The sequence below is a fragment of the Lissotriton vulgaris genome, chromosome 11, assembly GCF_964263255.1.
Source record: "Lissotriton vulgaris chromosome 11, aLisVul1.2, whole genome shotgun sequence".
Lineage (NCBI taxonomy): Eukaryota > Metazoa > Chordata > Amphibia > Caudata > Salamandridae > Lissotriton > Lissotriton vulgaris.
The window spans coordinates 918,889,057-918,912,357 of record NC_141699.1 but is presented as its reverse complement, the minus strand read 5'-3'; the positions used below and the strand labels follow the sequence as shown (position 1 = coordinate 918,912,357).

The 23,301-nt window shown below is 44.3% G+C and overlaps 1 protein-coding gene across 1 annotated transcript in view; it reads left to right on the top strand.

The window, feature by feature from the left end:
* The window catches only part of LOC147683688 (phospholipid scramblase 1-like), a 254,558-nt gene that overhangs the window by 112,510 nt on the left and 118,747 nt on the right, over positions 1 to 23,301 (top strand). Inside the window, exon 3 of the mRNA XM_086942565.1 lies at positions 3,733 to 3,953. Coding sequence (XP_086798691.1) covers positions 3,733 to 3,953 — 221 coding nt within the window. The remainder of the gene's footprint in view (positions 1 to 3,732; positions 3,954 to 23,301) is intronic.

Sequence of the window (23,301 nt, the reverse complement as noted above, 5' to 3'; positions counted from 1 at the left end):
GCGTTTGGAGAGAGATTTTCCTGATGACACTGCAGCAGGATCTATGGCAGCCATAGTATCTGGAGGAGAGGATAACAAAGAATCCTCTACTTTGGAGAACACAGTAAAAAATGTTGCATTTTTGACAAAGACATGCTTTACAGATGCCTTCGTAGGATGAGCACCTTTAATTCTGCCCCATAAAGACCAAAAAGAAGTATAAAAAGAAAGAGAGTAAGAGATATGTCACTTTGGATGTATGTACTTCAATGAGCCCTATAAATGAGGAGGAAAAAATCTTCACACTGGTTGCCGCAAAGATTTCCTGTCAAAAGATCCTCCTGTAAAAGGTATTTAGATAATGCAGGTAAAACACTTATTCCATTAAATGGAGGTATTCAGAGCAAGGAAACATATTAAATTAAGTGAAGAGGCATGTCATACTGAGGCCATGGATTTCAAAGAGCTGGTTGAATGAGGAGAAAAAATCTGCAAAATGGCCGGCACAATCAATCCTGTCAGGAAAGTCACTTGGGATATTTATTAAAACATGCAGACCATTTAATGGAGGCTCTTAGATTAAGGACATGCCATAAACAGGCCTGGAAGAGCGTAGGAGGAAGATTAAAAGCCACAGTCTCTCTAGGAATTACTGGAAAACGGGCGCCGTGGTGCGAGCAGGAAAACAAAACGGCGGTCGGTAATAATGCGACGTTATGGAGAAGACTCACGGCATCAATAAAGGTAGCAGTCCACCGCAAATGGTTACCGAAGATGTCCCAAAACGTTCAGTAGGCATTCCGATGCTCTGGCATCCCAGTCGCGTCGCTGGAGCGTGGCGAGAAGAGTGCAGCCTCCTGAAGTCCCCGGAGAGCTTCACCCAGGCGCCGCCATTCCTGTCGGACACCATGCCACGCCCCCCACCAGCTGCTCTTTTTAAAGCCAGTCTGAGTGAGGTGAGCAATTGGTATAGACTTCTGCAGAGCCAAGGGGAACACCATCTGATAAAGATTTTTTTAACCAAAATTACTGTAACAACACAATGCATTTTTTCCGAGGTAAAGTGGCAGACGATTTCGCAACTTGGGAGTAAAGCCTCAAGGGCTGCAAACTTCAAGCATATGTCTTTTCTGTCACCCCCAAAGCCCTCCCCTGAATGTACCTAGAATTGTAAGATAGATGCTTTTGAGGCCAGCACCTAGGTGGTGAAGATTGGCTTCATGCTTCCTTCACCTGTCCACTCATATTAGTTCTGGGGAAAAATATTTTGTGCTCTTAGTAAAGGCTTACAGAGCCAACTTGACCCGCAGCCCAGAGTGGCTCTTTTTAGCCTGACAACACAGAAGCTAATATCTCAAATATTAAAACCAAGGAAGCTTTTATTTCAATTACCTCTTTGGTGTCACAATCCTTTATTCTGCAGAATTGGTGGACAAGTTGAGTTCTCACATATTTAGAATGGTTTAAGAAAATGTTCCACACAAGTAAATTTGAAGAGGTCTATGAAAAAAGGATGTTCTGCGATTAAAAGGTTGACGAGGGTTTGGAAATATATGGAACAACTAGAGGAGGAAAGTGCTATCTAGAACTCCCACAAAAGATTTTTTCTTCGACTGTTAGAAATTGCTGACAGTTGATGTTCGAGGAATGGAAGGGAAGCACTTTAATGATTTTTTTTGGCTGTATCTATAAAAAGATAACAAAGAGAGGGAGAAGGAAAAAGAGGGAAGATAACGAAAGAGGAGAGGAAAGAACAAAAAGGATTTATTTTTATGTAATGTTTTAAAGTGCTATTTAAATTTACAGTTGCTGCACTGCACTTTATCTTTTTTCTTATTAAAGAAGGCTGGAGATAACATGATTATAAGTTATAACTGATCCTTGTTGCTTTTTGTTTTATGGTTTTACCATGAAGTTTATTTTTTATCCGAATAATATTATCAATAAATGCTTAGTGATTATGATAAAATGAACTTCAATGTTGTTTTTATTTTTAAGGCAAGTATACGCATCTCTTATTTTTCACTCTAGATGACTCTTTCTCAAGACATAATCGATTCCCGTTCTTGATTCCTTTCTAATTTTTTATTATGAGGCTTATGTTTTTGGTATTAAGTAATAGTATGATTCATTGCGTATTGACTGTGATGTAATGCATTTATCTCTATTTTTCGCTCATTTTTTTAAGCTATCCACCTACTAACCAGTTTATTCAACCACTCACTCTTGAATCCACACAACCATACAACCACTGACCCACCAGTATACATCAATTCATTTACCCATCACCACCAACTCATGTGTCTATTCGTCAAAGATTTTGCATGTGTGAATATGTCAGTGGAAGAATGGGTGAATTAGTTGATGGTGGGGTGGCGGATGGATTGATTAGAGGGTTTATGGAAAGTGGGTGAGGGGACAAGTAGATGAAGAAGTTGATGGTGGGTGAGTGGGCAGGTAGAGAAGTGAGAAAAAGGGTAGATGAGAACGAGGACAAGGGAATAGAGTTCATATGTGTAGACAGTTTCATTTGCCAAGAAACTGAGGCTTGTTAGCTTTGCCCGTGCATGTGGTGTTTGGTACTAAAATGCCAAGATATGAACAATTCTGAGCAAGCTAATGCTGAGTATTTCCTTAATAAAAAAATAAAATAAAAAAAACGATTTTGAGGTCTTAAAGGGCCAATGCCTCTCAGTCCACAGTGGTGTGTGGGGTTTTCTGGCAAAGTTAGTGCAGAGGCCGCAACTGATATTTGGTTAAATTGGAACTGAGGGTTCAGAATTCTGTCTGACATTTATCCTGAGCATTTAAAAATAGGCACAAAACGTTCATGGGCAAGATTTAAACTGGAACAAATTAAGAATGGTTGGGTGTTTTTTGCGGTAAGTGGATTCAAAACCTGTAGGTATTTCTGCCAATTTTTTCCTAATTCTATTCACCTCCACCATATTAAAAACAAAAAGGTGGATTTTCCTGCAGCACAAGTATTCCTCATTTCGTGCAGTAAAGAAAGTGAGGAATAATAAATACTTGTGTAGTCGACTACCATACATGGCTGAGCAGTGAAAGTACCGCAATGGTAATTGCATTAGTTTAATTTAACTGACCGGCCCCAGAGACTGCACTGAAACATGTTACCCAGCATGGGCTGCTGTGTGTGGTGCCTGCCCCCTAGAGTGCTAGGAGGGCCTGGCCATGCAGGCACAGCACACACCCTTCCCTGCTGGGATGTTCAAGGGAAGCGTCAAGGGTCCCGTCAATATAATTACCTTAATTAAATTATCACTAAGGTAATTACGTTGTCAGGCCCCTCACATACTCTGCAGATTAAATATCAAACGATGGATTATGTGGCAAATATGGCAAATCTATAATTATGCGAAAAGCTGCCTCCGAAGAATCGCATAATTCAAGTGGCCCTACCCATCAAAAGTAACTGGGTTGGGCTGTAGCCTTGAGTTTCTTTTGCCCACGAATGTAACACTAATTTAGCATTTTTACCTCTGTATAAATTCGCCCAACAATTTCACCTAGCCCTAACAATGGTTGGATCACGGATCTCGGATGATACAAGCTGCCTAAAAAGATATTCATAAAGATCTGTTTTGAAGTCCGTCTTTGGGAATACCATGGAACGGAGCCTCTCCCAATTTGTTCAACGAGTGTATAAATTCCACACACAGTCGCTCAGTTTTTTGATTGTCCTTCAAAATTTTTCAGTGTCAAAATCTAAAATTGTTTTATTTCTTCTAGTTTTAACCGGGTTTGAAACGAACAACAAATACGAGATAAAAAATGCCTTGGGACAACGAGTTTATTTTGCAGCCGAAGAAAACGACTGCTGCACGCGAACGTTTTGTGGATCCGCCCGACCTTTCGTCATCAGTGTGATTGATAACACGGGCCGTGAGGTCATGAAACTGCACAGGCCTTGCAGATGTTCAAGCTGCTGCTTCCCTGGTTGTCTTCAAGAGGTACGTACATTTTATATTACACAAGTCTTAGCATTGGTCCAGCCATAGAGAGGGAGAACAAGTCCTAGAAAGAGCCAAGCCGAGAAATCAAAGATAAATGCTTTACATAACACAGCTGATATGTTATAAAATATGTACTGTTTAAATTGCATTGACGCCAATTAAAATGAATATTTATTGTATATAAATTCCTCTCTCACACATCTCTAACCACCATACCCTTAAGTCACTGCTGCCTTTACCCAAAGGTGTAGGTTGATCATGTGCACTATCTATATGGCCAACATTGACTGTGGAGTAAAGTTGTTATTCATTAAACTATACTCAACTGAGGTCTTTTATTATCGAACAGACATATACAAAGGGGCGTCAGGTGTGACCCTTAGTGAACATGATGCACAGTGAAGCAGGCATTTGCCTGGGATAACATAATTTGGTCATGTGGGGAAGGAGCGATTTGAGCCCAGGGTCTTTGACTACACATTTCCTAATGAAGCGAATGTATGAAGATATTCTTCTTTCTTCAGGTCACATGGAGGGACAATGCTGTGTTTTCCATTATTTCAGGACCTAATTTTCTACATTTTGTAAAAAAAAAATGCAAGTATTGCTTTTCATTTCTGTATGAACTTGTTTAACGCCTCAACGTCTTTCTTTAAACAAGCATTGGCAAAGCCAATAGGGCTGCCAGTATGTGATGTTGCACGAGTACTATTTCTACATGCCTGAGTTTGCATTCATTGTCAAAGTCAGTGCATTTGTATTTTTGGCACTTGGACTATTTTTGTTCCAGTGTGAACCTGTCTGCAGTACATCAGAAATAAACAACTAGATTATCTTATAGATTTCCCCAAACTGCGGAGGCAAGATGGCGTCCACGCTGGACGCGTGAGCAAGCTGCTCCTGCCGGACCCCACGGACATCGTGCTGCTGAGACAGGCGCGGGCGGTAGAAGGATTGCTGGATGCTGGAAAACGCTTAGAGAAATAAACAGCTTTCGTTTTTGCCGGAAAAAAAGGGAAATAGCTGTCCCCAGAGTGCTAATGTTCTCGCCTCTCGTGGCTGCACTGATCGGAGCTCGACCGCGGAGTCTGCAGTGGAGGCTGTGGGCGGTTCACACAAAGAGGCTCACCTGGTGCACCCGCGCTGCTACTGGCGTCTTGGCCGTCTCAGCGTTCGGAAAGCCCTTGTGTTGGTTTGAAATGGCTCCTAAACGTCGGAGGGGGCGCGGGCAGGGGGCCGCCGGCCCAGAGGCACAAGGTGAATCAGAATCTGTGGAACCTATGACGGCAGCGATTTTGACAGGCTCCGCCTCATCTCCAGCCCCAGCCTTAAGTATAACAAAGAATGCAACCCGGGGGGAGACACGAGCCAAGGAGCCGGATAGAGCAAGAAAGGCTGTATCTCGAATGAAGGAGAATACTGCATCGGAGACTGCAAAGACTGCTAAAGGTATACCTGAGTTATTTTCTAAGTTGAAAAATAAGGAAGCTGCTAAATATGCTAAGTCTGCCTTGGCTAAAGACTGTGTTAAAGATTCTGTACCTATTGAATCTGTAGAGGCATTGATTGAGCAGGTTCAAAATGGGCTGGGGCAGGAAGCTCTTACAGATTGCTTGGAAGAAAGGAGATAATACGAGTGGATTAGACATTGCAAATGGGTTTGCTTTGGAGACATCTAATGGGGCTCATTTGATTGAAGAAGAGGAAGAAGAAGAGATTGAGGGGAATAGGGCGAGTGCGCAGGAAAAAGAGCCAGAAACAGCAGCGATTTTAAATGTGAATCCAATCTCTACCCAGGCCAAGAATATAGAGAGCACAGACTCTGTTGATTTTTACTCCTTGTCAGAACACTCAGCGTCATCAACTGAGGATCTTGTGCAGCAGTATTCCACACATATGAGTATGGAAGGAGGAAGCCTGCATAGTAGTTTTGAAGCAGAAGATCTGGGCTCAGATTTCTACGATGCTGGAACAGTCCGCAGATTGCGGTTAACTGAGGAGGGAGATAAATTAGATGGAGTTAAAGGAAGGGATGGCGATACCACAGGAGCGTCTTTTGCGGGAGAGGAACAACCTGAGGAAATCTCACTCTGTTTAATATACAAGACCATGATGTTGCACAGAGACGAGCATAGGCTGGACAGCTTGAGAGTCCAGAATTTGTGTAAAAAGCTTCAAAATGCCGTTAGGCGGCTGACCAAATCACAGTCTGAGTTTTTGGAGAGAGCAAATGAAGCTGAAGTACGCATTTCTACGTTGGAGCATGAGCTTTTGCAGCAGAAGAAGGCTTTGGCGGCACAACTTGCTAATAAGGATAACATCAATTGGAAGCTCATTGATTTGGAAAACTGCTCACGAAGAAACAATTTGAGGTTTTTACAAATTCCGGAGGGCAAGGAGGGATCAGACCCCCCAGGTTCACACAAAGAGGCTCACCTGGTGCACCTGCGCTGCTACTGGCGTCTTGGCCGTCTCAGCGTTCGGAAAGCCCTTGTGTTGGTTTGAAATGGCTCCTAAACGTCGGAGGGGGCGCGGGCAGGGGGCCGCCGGCCCAGAGGCACAAGGTGAATCAGAATCTGTGGAACCTATGACGGCAGCGATTTTGACAGGCTCCGCCTCATCTCCAGCCCCAGCCTTAAGTATAACAAAGAATGCAACCCGGGGGGAGACACGAGCCAAGGAGCCGGATAGAGCAAGAAAGGCTGTATCTCGAATGAAGGAGAATACTGCATCGGAGACTGCAAAGACTGCTAAAGGTATACCTGAGTTATTTTCTAAGTTGAAAAATAAGGAAGCTGCTAAATATGCTAAGTCTGCCTTGGCTAAAGACTGTGTTAAAGATTCTGTACCTATTGAATCTGTAGAGGCATTGATTGAGCAGGTTCAAAATGGGCTGGGGCAGGAAGCTCTTACAGATTGCTTGGAAGAAAGGAGATAATACGAGTGGATTAGACATTGCAAATGGGTTTGCTTTGGAGACATCTAATGGGGCTCATTTGATTGAAGAAGACGAAGAAGAAGAGATTGAGGGGAATAGGGCGAGTGCGCAGGAAAAAGAGCCAGAAACAGCAGCGATTTTAAATGTGAATCCAATCTCTACCCAGGCCAAGAATATAGAGAGCACAGACTCTGTTGATTTTTACTCCTTGTCAGAACACTCAGCGTCATCAACTGAGGATCTTGTGCAGCAGTATTCCACACATATGAGTATGGAAGGAGGAAGCCTGCATAGTAGTTTTGAAGCAGAAGATCTGGGCTCAGATTTCTACGATGCTGGAACAGTCCGCAGATTGCGGTTAACTGAGGAGGGAGATAAATTAGATGGAGTTAAAGGAAGGGATGGCGATACCACAGGAGCGTCTTTTGCGGGAGAGGAACAACCTGAGGAAATCTCACTCTGTTTAATATACAAGACCATGATGTTGCACAGAGACGAGCATAGGCTGGACAGCTTGAGAGTCCAGAATTCGTGTAAAAAGCTTCAAAATGCCGTTAGGCGGCTGACCAAATCACAGTCTGAGTTTTTGGAGAGAGCAAATGAAGCTGAAGTACGCATTTCTACGTTGGAGCATGAGCTTTTGCAGCAGAAGAAGGCTTTGGCGGCACAACTTGCTAATAAGGATAACATCAATTGGAAGCTCATTGATTTGGAAAACTGCTCACGAAGAAACAATTTGAGGTTTTTACAAATTCCGGAGGGCAAGGAGGGATCAGACCCCCCAGGTTTCGTGATAGAGCTCTTGTAGAAGTAATTTCCTGAGTCTACTAGATGGGATTGGCAGCGGGAGGTGGAAAGGGTACACCGGTTCCCTTTTAACATAAGAACAAATCATCGGGATCATCGCGATCAAAAACCGAGAGCTATCTTAGTGGCATTTAATAGTTTTATGGCGCGTGAGGAAATATTCACCAAAGCACGACCAGATAAGAAAATGAATGCTCTTGACTGTGAGTTTTTCGTACGCCCTGACCTTTGTAAACAATCCGTGGATCTGAAATGGCAGCTTAGACAATTAATTCCAGACTTCCAATCTAAAGGGGCCCAAGCTTACTTGATGTTCCCAGCTAAAATGAAAGTTGTGTACAGAGAACGTACCCATTACTTTATGACGGCTGTGGCAGCTAAGGCCTTTATGGACACAATGTAATAATTAACTGAATTTGTATAAATTGGGCTATCTTTCAATAGGCCAGTAATAATAATAATAATAATCTTTATTTAGATATAAAACATATCTTTAAAAGAATTTACAGATTCACAGCCTGACCGAATATTAGAATAAAAACTTCTAGGAGTAACAACACAAGTGTAGATATAAAGGCACGATCCATTAACAAACATTATAAAAACAGGGATTTTATCTCATAGTGTATATTAAAATCACAAAAATTGAAACAAGGCGCCAGATTGCATTGGATATAACCAAATTATGTCTAACGTTGCTGAGAATAATGCCAGTTAATACTGTTTTCGGTGAGAAAAGAAAGATTGAGCACTTTAGCATGGTCTCCTTAGGTTGAAGATGTGATATGCTCGCTGGATACATTTTATAAATTTTATGTTTAGCACTGTGTTTTCTGGGTTCAGAGCTGCCATGATGGCTTGCCTGCAGGACCGAACCCCCAGCCTATTCCATTCTAATTTTAATCCGGACCTGCGTTCTGTGTTAAGGGCTGGGCAAAGGCAACTTACATGCAACATGGTTTCCGCCGTTTCCCCACACCCTCTACAGGAGAGATCTTCCGATGTACGTCGCCATGATGGTAAGTCCTGCAAGAAACGCCAGTCACCCAGTCTGATGGCAATAAAGCCGCGTTTCAGGTATAATGGATATGTGCTGGCCAGATAGCAGGCTGGGACTGGGTGTCTGTAGGAATTTATAGTGACCCAGGCATGGCTACGTTTCAGAAAAAGTGCTTTGTCAGTGAGACAAGAAATCATTCTCACACATTTTTTTATAGCTTTTTTAAATGCTATCTGGCCTGGGTTTAGGGCCCACAAATCGCTTGCTGACATTTGGTTAATGGCATCTGTAAAAAGTCGTCCGTACAAACCCCCCGGATTTATCTGGCTGATTTCTTGCCAGACTAGGGATTCTAAAGTACCTGGCTCAGCTTGTCTTAACTTGTGACACAGGTTAAGGTAAGCCCCAGTGGCTGAGGCCTCATAGTTTATTAGCCCCATCTCCAACCTGATCTGCGCTGCAGAGGCGGTCTTTGGCAACCGGAGCACCCCTTTGTAAACTTTAGTGGTCTGTTGGTTCAGGGTTGTGCTCATTTTACCACTGAAAATCTCAACACCGTAGGATAAAGTGGGGCCAACCTTTGCTCTCATTACCTCCAAAAGGGGAGCTAAGGTTGGACCGGAAAGATCTTTTGCAAGTTTGCCTAGTGACACCATTAGGGTCACTGCTTTAACTCCGATCTCTCTATGCTGTTTTTTGTAGCCAGTAATTCATGGTATTTCTGTTAGTTCCTTGTTCTTTTGCACAGCTCCTTCTCGGACGGCAGTGGTTTAAATATTGATTTTCTTTTGGATACTAAAGTGAATTACATGCCCGTGGGCGAAGCCAGGTAGATGGGGGCTAGCTCGCATCAACAGGACCATAAGTCCTAAAGCCTCAATGAAGGGTTGGGGGGGAGGGAGGAGGGGGAAGCCAGGGTTGGGGGGTTGCAGGGGAGGTGCACTTGGGGGTTGTGGGGGGAAAAGGGGGAAAAAATGTTCTTGAACACAGCAAACTGCATAAAGAGTATGGTACCGAGGAATTTATAGTTTTACTTTTCAGTATTCTAATATATTGGAATTGTTTGATTTTATATTCCTGCTTTTTTTTGTGTATGGAGCTATGCTGGGAAAAAATGTCTCTGTTGGTTTTGGACAAGTTCATCTATATTATATCTATGACAAATGGCTTCTAAACGATTACAAATTTGCTCATTAAATGTATCGGGGCTAAATAATATTATAAAAAGACAAACGGTTGCAGCAGAATTAAGATATAGTGCACCACAGTTATTATGTTTGCAGGAAACTCGCATACCATGGTTAACAAGAGATGTCCTAAAAGAATTTGGATTTTCATTAGTGATTACTACGGGACAGTCTAGTCTGATACGTGGTGTGGCCATTATGTGCAAGGGTAACAAAGTAACATCAGGAAGGACATTAGCTGATAAAAAAGGAAGATGGGCAATTGCAGAAGTTTGTGTGGATGGTACAAAGCTGACGTTATGTAATATTTACGGTGCAAACTTAGATGACCCGGAAGCTCTAGTTGAAGTGAATTTGGAATTATCCACCTGGCCTCAGCCTGTAGTCCTCTGTGGAGATATGAATATTAATCTGACTAATAGCTCATTGAGAGATCGGTTTGCTAAATACAAGGGCCGCAGGCGAAAAGTATATAAAGCATTACTGAATCTAGTGCAGGACCAAGGGTTGGTGGACGTGTGGGGGCATATAAGACCACAGGATAGTGGGTATACATTTATTTCTTACCCCCACAAAAAATTGGTCAGACTTGACTATTTTTTTGCCCCAATCTCTGTAATAGAAGGAGCGATAATCACTGTGTACCCTAGGATCTCATCAGTTCATTCCCCTATAGTACTGGAGATAGGTGCGGGCTTATCAAAACCTAGACAGCTTAATTTCACATTTGATAGGAAGCTGGTGGTAAATAGTGATTTTAGGGATCATATGAGGCAGTGGATTAAGCTATTTTTTCAGGAAAATAAGGGATCTACCATGCAGGCCATAATTTGGGACACTTTCAAAGCAGGGTTCCGGGGGTAATGTATTAGTTTTTCATCCACGAATCAAAGGAAGGCGAGACAGGAGTTAGATAGATTATATCAGCAATTAAGTCAATCTGAAACATTACCGATGCAGGGGGTAGTTAGTGGGTTGAACAATTTAAGTAAATTGGAGGACACAGTTGCAAAGGATAGAGCGAAAATGCTGGATTTTGGTTTGTAGATAATGCAAGGAGGTTTTTAACATTTAGGATGGAAAAGCACGAGCATGGAGAAGAAATAGGGAAAAAATTGGTGGTACAATTGCGAATAAAGGAATCAGCCAGAAATATTGTACAAATGACGGACTCTGCGGGGGTGGCTCATTCGGATCTACAAGAAATACTTAAGATCTTTCAGCAGTTTTATTCAGAGCTCTATGACCAACAGAAGGGTGTGGGTGATGGTGGACTAGATTGGGCAGTAATGTTAGAAGAGGGTTTGAAAAGACTAGACCCAACAGAGGCACAATGGTTGGAAGGTACTATCACAGGGGAAGAGGTGGAAAAAGCTGTGAAAAGTCTTGTAAATGGAAAAGCAGCTGGACCTGATAGGATACCCAGTGAGGTCTATACACAATTTGATGACGATATTAAAGAGGAGTTATTAGAAGTTATGCAGGATGCTCAGCTTGGATTCCCTCCAAGGTCGTGGGCTGAAGCAACTATAGCAGTTTTCTGTAAGAAGGGCAAGCAACCAGAGTTAGTAGGCTCTTATCGGCCGAGATCATTGCTAAATGTGGATACTAAAATATACTCTAAAATATTAGCTAATCGGTTAACTCATTGCATGACCTCTTTAGTTTCATGTGCAAAAATGTAAGGTACGAGCGCACTGTCGTTTGTTAAGGAGATTATATTTTCAGAAAGTAACAATCGTCAATTATGCAGCGTGCTGAAACAGAGTGGCACCTCTTGTCGTAGGCGTCTAGCTGAAAGTCTCAATGTCCTGCTCCCCATCCAACTGTGAGAGCATCCCCTGTTGCACAGCTTGTAAATCCTTCTGGCTGTCCCAGACTTCCCCCAAATATTAAACCAATAAATATGTTTTGCTACTTTTCAAATTTATTTCATTCTTAAGCTTTTCAAAAGTTCATTTTTCATTCATGAATCATTGCCTTTTCGGATTATAATCACTTTCAATACATTCGTCCAATGCACTTCGGTCATAAATGACCTTCATCAGGGACAATCAGCTGAAACAAGGTATAAAAATGCCAATCAATGAATAGATAAATTAACGTATACAAGCATCTAATCAAACAAACATTGTGATCAAAATTGAGTTCAAACGTGATAAACCCAGTGCATCGGTGCTGTGTGACGTGCATATCAAAAATAATGCCAACTTGGCACTCACTTGTGCTCATGTTCCTCGATTCTTCAATAACGCATCAACTGAAAGTACGACATAACTGTAAAGTAAAATAACATTGAGCAACTCGCTTTATCTGAAGCTCTTAAAAAACAGTTTGCTGTTTGAAAAAACCACTTAATCGCAATGTTTCTAAACTTACATCTCTGACGAAGAAACGCCTATAGCTGTCTTCCTTAGCTTGATCCAAGTGATGCCGGCATTAGCGGGGCATCTGACCTATAGCGTTACATTTAATAACAACGAAGTGGCCTCAAATAGAATGATGAGTTCTAATTGGCCCGAACTCCGATCACGTGATTGGAAAACCGGCCAATGAGAAGGTTAACATATCCACTGTTTAATCTGACACTACGCTTTGTGAACAATAAAGTTTACGTGTATCCAAGTCATTAAAAATAATAATGAAGCTTTAGCAAAAAAAATAAAGATTTAACAAAACATAATGAGAACATGTTTCATGAGGTACTGGGTAAATGTACAGACGTCCATGTGCATAGGCAAGGCTGAAGCACCAGAGTGCCTAGATCTCGTTACAACTAAAAAGGGTAACCCATTTGCAATGTCTTAAGTTTAAAGGTAACATGTGAATTCAGTACGATCATTGAGCCCAAATGGCTTATGGGAGTTCAGAAGATACATCCAATTGTTTTCCCTTTGGAGGAGAAAACGATTGTTATCCCGCCCTTCTGTTTTATCGATTGTTTCCAAAATCAAAAATTTCAGTTGGGACACATTGTGTTCTCTTCTTTGAAATGTGTGGCCTCTGTCGATTTCACGTTGCCAGTTTTAATGTTCGACTTATGCTCATTAAGTCTTATTTTTATTTTTCGCGTGGTCTTCCCCACGTACACTTTCCCACAGGGACATTTTAACATATATATTGCATTTGCTGTATCACAGGTAGCGTTTACATGTAGCTTGATGGTGTGTCCTTTCATCGGATGCGTCACTGTGTTCCCCCTGATGATGTTATTGCAGTGCCCACATTGTAGGCAAGGTCTCGTTCCTCAGAAACACGTTTCTTTTGGACTTTTTTGTTTCAATATTTCCCCTAGATTTTTGCCCCTAGTAAAGGCAAAAATCGGTTGTTGTTCAAAATCAGGTTCCGCTCGTAGAATGTTCCAATGGTTTCTGATGATCTTTATGAATTTACAACTCATAGTAGAGTATTTAGACACAATTGTCATCCTTTCTTCTTTCGCCTTAGGTTTTGTTTTCAGTAGTGACCACTGCGCCCTTGGCCTGGTCGCCCCACACCCCCCGCCTGCTCCTCCTACCTGCTGCCTGAGCCTCCCCTCGCACAACGCCGCAGGACCGCCGCAGAGCCACACCAGCCGCCGCAGGGCCGCCCCAGCGCCGCCCCAGCCACCGCAGGGCTGCTGCCGAGCCCCCATGCTTTTCCATTTCCGCCGGACTCCCACAAAACCCCGCACCCCTGCCCGCCGATTGGTTGCCACGCTCCCCGCCTCCCCGCAGACCCTCCCTCCCGGCTCCCCTCTTAAGGGGAACCACCGCGCTGCCCAGGAGTGACCACTGCGCCCTTGGCCTGGTCGCCCCACACCCCCCGCCTGCTCCTCCTACCTGCTGCCTGCTGCCTGAGCCTCGCCTCGCACGACGCCCCAGCCGCCGCAGGACCGCCGCAGAGCCACACCAGCCGCCGCAGGGCCGCCCCAGCGCCGCCCCAGCCACCGCAGGGCCGCCGCCGAGCCCCCAGGCTTTTCCTTTTCCCGCCGGACTCCCACGAAACCCCGCCCCCCTGCCCACCGATTGGTTGCCACGCTCCCCGCCTCCCCGCAGACCCTCCCTCCCGGCTCCCCTCTTATGACGCCCCCAGAGCGACCGCGCAGCGGACGCGCGCAGCGGGAGCACCGATTGAGCGCCGAAGGTGCACCAAAGGTAAGCCCGTCTGCGCCTGTCCGCGCCTGGACCGCGCCCAGCACCAGGACCCCTGGCCCTCGCAGACCCCTGCCCACCTGCTGGACATACGACGCCGCCGCCCTCAACGCACTCAACACCGGCCGAACCCCTGGATGCTACCGAGCCACCCCGAGACGCACCCACGGACCCTTCTGCTGCCACGCCTGCAAGTTCACCTGCATCCGGACCTGCCTCACACCAGCACCCGCCAAGCCGAACACCAGCAGCAACCACCTCAAGTGCATCCTGCTCAACACCCGCTCCGTCCACAGACACGCCATCGAACTCTGGAACCTCCTCGACACCACAGCACCTGACGTTGCCTTCCTCACAGAAACCTGGATGAACGACTCCTCAGCGCCCGCCATCGCCATCGCCATCGCCATCCCAGAGGGCTACAGGATCACCCGGAGGGACCGCACCGCCAACCAGATGGGAGGAGGCATCGCCATCATCCACAGGGACACCATCCACATCACGACCAACACCGACGACACCCTGACCACCGCCGAACACCTACACTTCCAGATCCACACCGACCCGAAGACCACCCTCAGAGGCACCCTGATCTACCGACCCCTGGGACTACGCACTCAATTCAGCGAGGACATCGCCGACTTCGTCAGCCCGCATGCCCTCCCCTCCGCTGACTACATCCTCCTGGGGGACATCAACTTCCACCTGGAGAACAACAACGACCGCAACACCATCACCCTGCTCGACAACCTCGCCAACCTCGGACTCAAGCAGCTGGTGTCCACCCCCACCCACCTCGCTGGACACACACTCGATGCCGTCTTCTCATCCAGCAAAGACATCGCCTTCAGCCACACCACAGGACTCCACTGGATGGACCACAGCTGCGTCCACTTCACCTTCAGAAGAACGACGATCCACCACCACCAGCAAAAGATTGCTCGTAGAAACTGGAACAAGATCACAGCCGACCAGCTCGCCGCTTCCCTGAGCCAGCACCCTCCCGCCAGCTCAGCGAACCCCAGCCAGGCCGCCGACAGCCTCACCAAGTGGATCAGCAACTGCGCAGACGAACTCACCCCACTGAGGACCCCGCCCAGCAGACCCGGCAGTAAGAAAGCCCCATGGTTCACCGACGAATTCAAGAGCTCCAAGAAGAACTGCCGAGCCCTCGAGAAAGTCTGGAGAAGGGAACCAACACCGGACAACATGACCACCTTCAAGCTTGCCACCCGGAAGCACCACCAACTGATCCGCGCCACCAAGAAAACTGCATTCAAGGACCGGTTGGACAACAACGCACACAACTGCAAGGAACTCTTCAACATCGTGAAAGAGCTCTCCAACCCTAACGCCGGAAACAACGACATCACCCCATCGCAAGACCTCTGCAACTCCCTCGCCTCCTACTTCCACAACAAGATCGCGGACACACACAACAGCTTCAGCACTCAACCGACGCACGCCACGACCGCACCAACGCCGACCACCACCACCCTCCGCGCCTGGACTCCGATCAGCACCGAAGACACCGTCCGCATGATGAACTCCATCCACTCCGGATCTCCGACCGACCCCTGCCCTCACCACGTCTTCAACAAGGCCGACGCTGTCATCGCACCCCACTTGCGGGACATCATCAACACCTCCTTCGACACCGCCACCTTCCCGGAGAGCTGAAAGCACGCCGAACTCAGCGCTCTACTAAAGAAACCAACTGCGGACGCCACCGAACTCAAGAATTACCGCCCCATCTCGCTCCTCCCGTTTCCAGCCAAAGTCATCGAGAAGACCGTCAACAAGCAGCTGGCCGCCTTCCTCACTCGAATGGATCCCTCGACCCCTCACAGTCTGGCTTCCGAGCCAACCACAGCACCGAGACCGCCCTCATCGCCGCCACAGATGACATCCGGGCCCTGATGGACAACGGAGAAACAGCGGCCCTCATCCTCCTAGACCTCTCCGCAGCATTCGACACTGTCTGCCACCGCACCCTAGTGCAGCGCCTCAGCAACGTCGGAATCCAGGAGAGGGCACTGGAATGGATCATCTCCTTCCTCGATGGAAGAACACAGAGAGTCCGTCTACCACCGTACAAGTCAGAGGCCACTGAAGTCATCTGCGGCGTCCCTCAAGGATCCTCGCTGAGCCCCACCCTCTTCAACGTCTACATGAGCCCCCTCGCGGCCATCGCACGCCAACACAACCTCAACATTATCTCCTACGCAGATGACACCCAGCTGATCCTCTCCCTGACCAACGACCCCGCCGCCGCCAGAGCCAACCTTCACGAAGGGATGAAAGACGTAGCCGAATGGATGACGACCAGCTGCCTGAAACTGAACTCAGACAAGACGGAAGTCCTCATCCTGGGCTCCTCGCCCTCCGCCTGGGACGACTCCTGGTGGCCCCCCGCCCTGGGCACCGCACCCAAACCGACAGACCACGCACGCAACCTGGGCTTCATCCTGGACTCCTCCCTCTCCATGACCAGACAAGTCAACGCCGTCTCCTCGTCGTGCTTCAACATCCTGCGCATGCTACGGAAGATCTTCCGGTGGATCCCCACCGAGACCAGGAAGACGGTCACCCAGGCCCTCGTCACCAGCCGACTGGACTACGGCAACGCCCTCTACGCCGGAACCACCGCCAAGCTCCAGAAGAGACTCCAGCGGATCCAGAACACCTCAGCCAGACTCATCCTCGACATCCCACGACACAGCCACATCTCCGGACATCTGAGAGACCTGTATTGGCTCCCCGTCAACAAAAGAATCACCTTCCGTCTCCTCACCCACACACACAAAGCCCTACACGATCAAGGCCCGAGCTACCTCAACAACCGCATCAACTTCTAGGCTCCCAAACGCCACCTCCGATCAGCCAGCCACGCCCTCGCCGCCGTCCCCCGCATCCGAAGAACGACTACAGGAGGAAGGTCCTTCTCCTACCTGGCCGCCAAGACCTGGAACTCCCTCCCGACCGACCTGCGCCTGACCCAAGACCACCTCTCCTTCAGGAAGAAGCTCAAGACCTGGCTGTTCGAGCAGTAGCAGCACCCCCCCTCCCCCAAGCGCCTTGAGACCCTCTGGGTAAGTAGCGCGCTCTATAAATGTCTTGATTGATTGATTGAGTAGATCCTTCCTAGGTATGCGACTCACTTTCTCTATGGATTGTTTTATTAAATTGTTTGGATATCCTCTGTTGCGAAATCTTTCTCCCATGGTCTCCAATGCGTTCTTTACCTTGTCTTCGTTTGAGATAATTCTTTTGGCTCTCATCATCTGTGATATGGGCAGATGAGCTTTTAATTGTGCCTGGTGAAAGCTATGGAAGTGGAGAGTATTGTTCCTGTCTCTTTCTTTCCGATACATTTCTGTTTCTATTTTTCCTTGATGTAAATTGACTCGAACATCCAGAAAATTGATAGAGGTTTTTGATATCTCCCAGGTCAATTGTATTCTCTCGTTTTTGGCATTTAATTCCAACAGTGCCTTCTGTAAAGTTTCTTCTGTGTTGTTCCATAAGATAAAAATGTTGTCAATGTAGCGTACTATCATTTTCAAGTTGTCTGTCCATATTGGGTTGCTCAAAATTAGTTGTTCTTCATATGCTTTCATATATATGTTGGCATACACTGGGGCGGCACAGTTGCCCATCGAAGTACCTACCAATTGTTGATACCATGTGTCATCCATTTTGAAATAGCTATGGTAAAGTGTGAAGACTATGAGTTCCATAAGGAACACTTGCATGACAATAGGACGTTATGGTGCTACAAAAAGGCACCTCTTTCTTTCCTACTACCCAGACGAATTCATTGCAACTTGAAATCAGTTTTTTCAAACTTATGCGTAAGCTTAGACTACGCTACTTTTTTTGACCATGTGGCAGATAAACCATCCACTGCAGCATCTGATCAATTAAAGGGATTGTGAACCAAGAGTACCTTTATGGCTCCAACAAGTCATAAAACACTAGACCTGTTTGAGACAATGGTCAAACAAGATTCGAATAGGATCAAATTTGGGAAAAAGATCAAAAGAAACTTGACTAACAAGGAAATGAGCATATTACAGAGACTTGCCAACAATGAGGACATCATTTGCACAAAAGCAGATAAAGGAGGAGGCCTTGTGGTGATGGACACGGCTATGTACCAAAATAAAGTCAAAGAGCATTTAGCGGACACTAACACCTATGCTGTCTTAAATCACAATCCTACCCAAGAATATGCAAACAAACTGGCAGAAATTGTTGGGAGAGGAAAAGAAAACGGAGTGATAACAGAGAAAACCAAACATTTTCTAATCAAAACTAACCCTAAAAGTCCAACATTCTATATGATGCTAAAAGTGCATAAGGATCTGTTTAACCCACCATTACGTCCTATTGTCTCGACAAAAAACAGTATACATGAACCTACAGGACAACTGATCAACAAATACATGCAACCCACAGTGCAGAAAATGGTTACCTATATTAAAGATTCCACAGATTTCTTGATCAGATTGGACAGGTTAAAGATAGCAACCAATGAACAATTGTTACTGTGTACGGCCGATGTTAAATCTTTGTATACTGCTATACCTCATGGAGAAGGTATTGAAGCTATGGAAGAAGCCATTCTATCTACGGATTATGATCAACCCATGCAAGTGTTACTTATGGAACTCATAGTTTTCACACTTTACCATAGCTATTTCAAAATGGATGACACATGGTATCAACAATTGGTAGGTACTTCGATGGGCAACTGTGCCGCCCCAGTGTATGCCAACATATATTTGAAAGCATATGAAGAACAACTCATTTTGAGCAACCCAATATGGACAGACAACTTGAAAATGATAGTACGCTACATTGACGACATTTTTATCGTATGGAACAACACAGAAGAAACTTTACAGAAGGCACTGTTGGAATTAAATGGCAAAAACGAGAGAATACAATTGACCTGGGAGATATCAAAAACCTCTATCACTTTTCTGGATGTTTGAGTCAATTTACATGAAGGAAAAATAGAAACACAAATGTATCGGAAAGAAAGAGACAGGAACAATACTCTCCACTTCCATAGCTTTCACCAGGAACCATTAAAAGCACATCTGCCCATATCACAGATGATGAGAGCCAAAAGAATTATCTCAAACAAAGACAAGGTAAAGAACGCATTGGAGACCATGGGAGAAAGATTTTGCAAGAGAGGATATCCAAACAATTTAATAAAACAATCCATAGAGAAAGTGAGTCGCATACCTAGGAAGGATCTACTGAAAACAATACCTAAGGCGAAAGAAGAAAGGATGACAATTGTGTCTAAATACTCTACTATGAGTTATAAATTCAAAAAGATCATCAGAAACCATTGGAACATTCTACGAGCGGAACCTGAATTTGAACAAGCCTTTGAACAACAACCGATTTTTGCCTTTACTAGGGGCAAAAATCTAGGGGAAATATTGAAACAAAAAAGTCCAAAAGAAAAGTGTTTCTGAGGAACGAGACCTTGCCTACAATGTGGGCACTGCAATAACATCATCAGGGGGAACACAGTGACGCATCCGATGAAAGGACACACCATCAAGCTACATGTAAACGCTACCTGTGATACAGCAAATGCAATATATATGTTAAAATGTCCCTGTGGGAAAGTGTACGTGGGGAAGACCACGCGAAAAATAAAAATAAGACTTAATGAGCATAAGTCGAACATTAGAACTGGCAACGTGAAATCGACAGTGGCCACACATTTCAAAGAAGAGAAACACAATGTGTCCCAACTGAAATTTTTGATTTTGGAAACAATCGATAAAACAGAAGGACGGGATAACAATCGCTTTCTCCTCAAAAAGGGAAAACAATTGGATGCATCTTCTGAACTCCCATAAGCCATTTGGGCTCAATGATCGTACTGAATTCACATGTTACCTTTAAACTTAGGACATTGCAAATGGGTTACCCTTTTTAGTTGTAACGAGATCTAGGCACTCTGGTGCTTCAGCCTTGCCTATGCACATGGACGTCTGTACATTTACCCAGTACCTCATGAAACATGTTCTCATTACGTTTTGTTAAATCTTTATTTGTTTTGCTAAAGCTTCATTATTATTTTTAATGACTTGGACACACGCAAACGTTATTGTTCACAAAGCGTAGTGTCAGATTAAACAGTGGATATGTTAACCTTTTTATTGGCCGGTTTTCCGATCACGTGATCGGAGTTCGGGCCAATTAGAACTCATCATTCTATTTGAGGCCACTTCGTTGTTATTAAATGTAACGCTATAGGTCAGATACCCCGCTAATGCCGGCATCACTTGGATCAAGCTAAGGAAGACAGTTATAGGCGTTTCTTCGTCAGAGATGTAAGTTTAGAAACATTGCGATTAAGTGGTTTTTTCAAACAACAAACTGTTTTTTAAGAACTTCAGATAAAGCGAGTTGCTCGATGTTATTTTACTTTACAGTTATGTCGTACTTTCAGTTGAAGCGTTATTGAACAATCGAGGAACATAAGCACAAGTGAGTGCCAAGTTGGCATTATTTTTGATATGCACGTCACACAGCACCGATGCACTGGGTTTATCACGTTTGAACACAATTTTGATCACAATGTTTGTTTGATTAGATGCTTTAATACGTTAATTTATCTATTAATTGATTGGCATTTTTATCCCTTGTTTCAGCTGATTGTCCCTGATGAAGGTCATTTATGACCGAAATGCATTGGGCACATGTATTGAAAGTGATTATAATCCAAAAAGACAATGATTCATGAATGAAAAATTAACTTTTGAAAAGCTTAAGAATGAAATAAATTCTAAAAGTGGCAAAACATATTTTTTGGTTTAATATTTAGAGCAACTCTGGGACAGCCAGAAGGATTTACAAGCTGTGCAACAGGGGATGCTCTCACAGTTGGATGGGGAGCACGACATTGAGACTCTTTAGTTTCATATCATCAACATGGTTTTATACCAAAAAGAGGAACAGTAGAACATGTTAATAAAGTAATCTCTTTATTTGATATAGCTGCTGTGAAAAGGAACGATCTTGCGCTGATTCTGCTTGACGTGGTAAAAGCGTTTGATCGTGTACAGTGGGGATATTTGTGGAAATTAATGAGAGAGATGGGGTTCGGACAGAAATTTATTTATGCAATTCAATCTTTATATTTACATCCTATGGCTAAGATATCTGCTATGGGTCTACTTTCGGATACCGTTAAAATCACACGTGGTACACGACAAGGATGTCCCTGCTCCCCTCTTTTGTTTGGCCTTTATATTAACCCTTTTATAGAGCAACTAAGTCGAAATGTTTTGATCCCACCCTATAAAGTTGATGAACATTACTTTTCGGTTTTTGCCTATGCCGATGATATTGCTGTGACAACTACAAACCCCGGCACTGCAATAAAAGAAATCGAGCGATTGGCAAAGGTCTTTGGGACAGTAGCTGGATATAAATTGAATGAGGCAAAAACTCAAATTCTCTGTTCTGAGACTGTAGTATGGCAGGATTGTAGGGTAGTAAAGGAAGCAACGTACTTAGGTATTCTACTATGGGCAAACATGGCTGAATTAGTGGAAGTTAATTGGAATACGCTCATGTCTAAAATTAGGCAATCTTTGGATAGATGGGAGCGCTTATATCTAACCATTATTGGAAGGTCAAATGTTTTAAAAATGAATGTGCTGCCAAAAGTCCTATACCTATTCAGGTCTATACCGTTAGAAATCTCCAAAGATAAAATACAGGCATTACAGTCAAGGTGTGGCAAATTTATCTGGAGCCCAGGAAGACCCAGAAGGGCAATGAACCTCATGACTTTACCACATTTGAGGGGAGGACTGGGGGTCCCAGATTTTTATTTGTATTATGTAACTTGTTTTCTTTTAAGGAAGAGGGTTTTAATCACTGGTGAGTCAGGAACCGATGTGGCTAATGCCCCGAATATTTTTTATATTCATTTAGGTGCAGGTGCAAAGCAATCTTTAGTTAAAGAGATTGATGGGAGCTATTACAAACGAACTAGGTTCAAGGTCGCGCTGGGGGCGTTTAAGGTTTGGAAATGGTTTGCAAAAATAATGGGGATAGGGAGAGTATCGTATTATACGTCCTTCAGCGCTTACAGGCTCCTACCAGGTATCTTTTCTGATGCAATGGCTTTAATATGGCAGCGGAAAGGGATTACGATCCTGGGAGATATGATCAATAAGGAAGGGATTCATAAATCTTTTGAGGAGATGAAAGATCAGTTTTCGCTGCCCAGGAGTTTCTTTTTTAAATACTTACAAATTTGCGATTATCTAAATCGGCGACGAGGGAAGATGGATCAAAATAAAGTCATTGAAGGAATTAGGAGGTCTGTTCAAATTGGAGAGGTATATTAATTATTATTATCCGTTAAGAATGATGATACAGAAAAAGTAAAGCTAAAATGGAGAGACTCGTTAGGAGACTCAGAAATAGAAATGGAAGATCTGCTAATACTATCTAAGGAGGCCTTAATGTCTGCAAATTTGAAAGCCCAGTTTTTACCTTATATGATTTACATTACACTCCTAAAAGAATGGCAAAATGGGGAGGAGGAAATGAAGGTAAGTGTTTCCGGTGCGGGGAAAATGATGCTGGGGCGATACATATCTTTTATAGTTGCGTTAAGATTCAGGGTTATATTGGAGACCTTGAACAGTTTTTGTCTTTGGTGCTTAAAATATCGGTTATTACTCCAGCAATGTTGCTACTGGGTAAAATTCCAAAGGATAAGATACCGGAATCACTCTTTCAGCATCGTCATTTTATATTCTTTGCAATGACTGTCACACGCCTGTGCATAACTACGGAGTGGCTACAGAAAAAACCACCGGACTATCATCAGTGGCGTGCCAGAATGCTTAATTTATACAATTTGGAGTGGAGTCTCTTCTCTATCAAAGGACTGAGGAAAAAAAGACTGGGCATAAAAATCTGGAGTGCGTTTAGGGATTTCTATGAGGAATGAACTATTATTTTGATGTAATAGCTTTGCTTTGACTTTTGGTTTTTCTTTTTTATATTCGTGGAAGATGATGGAATTGTGAATTGAATACTTTGTTTTCTCTGCAGTTTTGCTGTGAAAGAACAATAAAAAAAATAAAAAATAAAGATTTCCCCAAACTGTTGTAGACTGACAATTCCCCTTTTTTCTCTAAATCTGTACACTGACCTCTCCTACACACCCTTAACTGGTCACCTCCTCTACCCTGAGCAGCCCTCAGCTTGAAAATTGCAG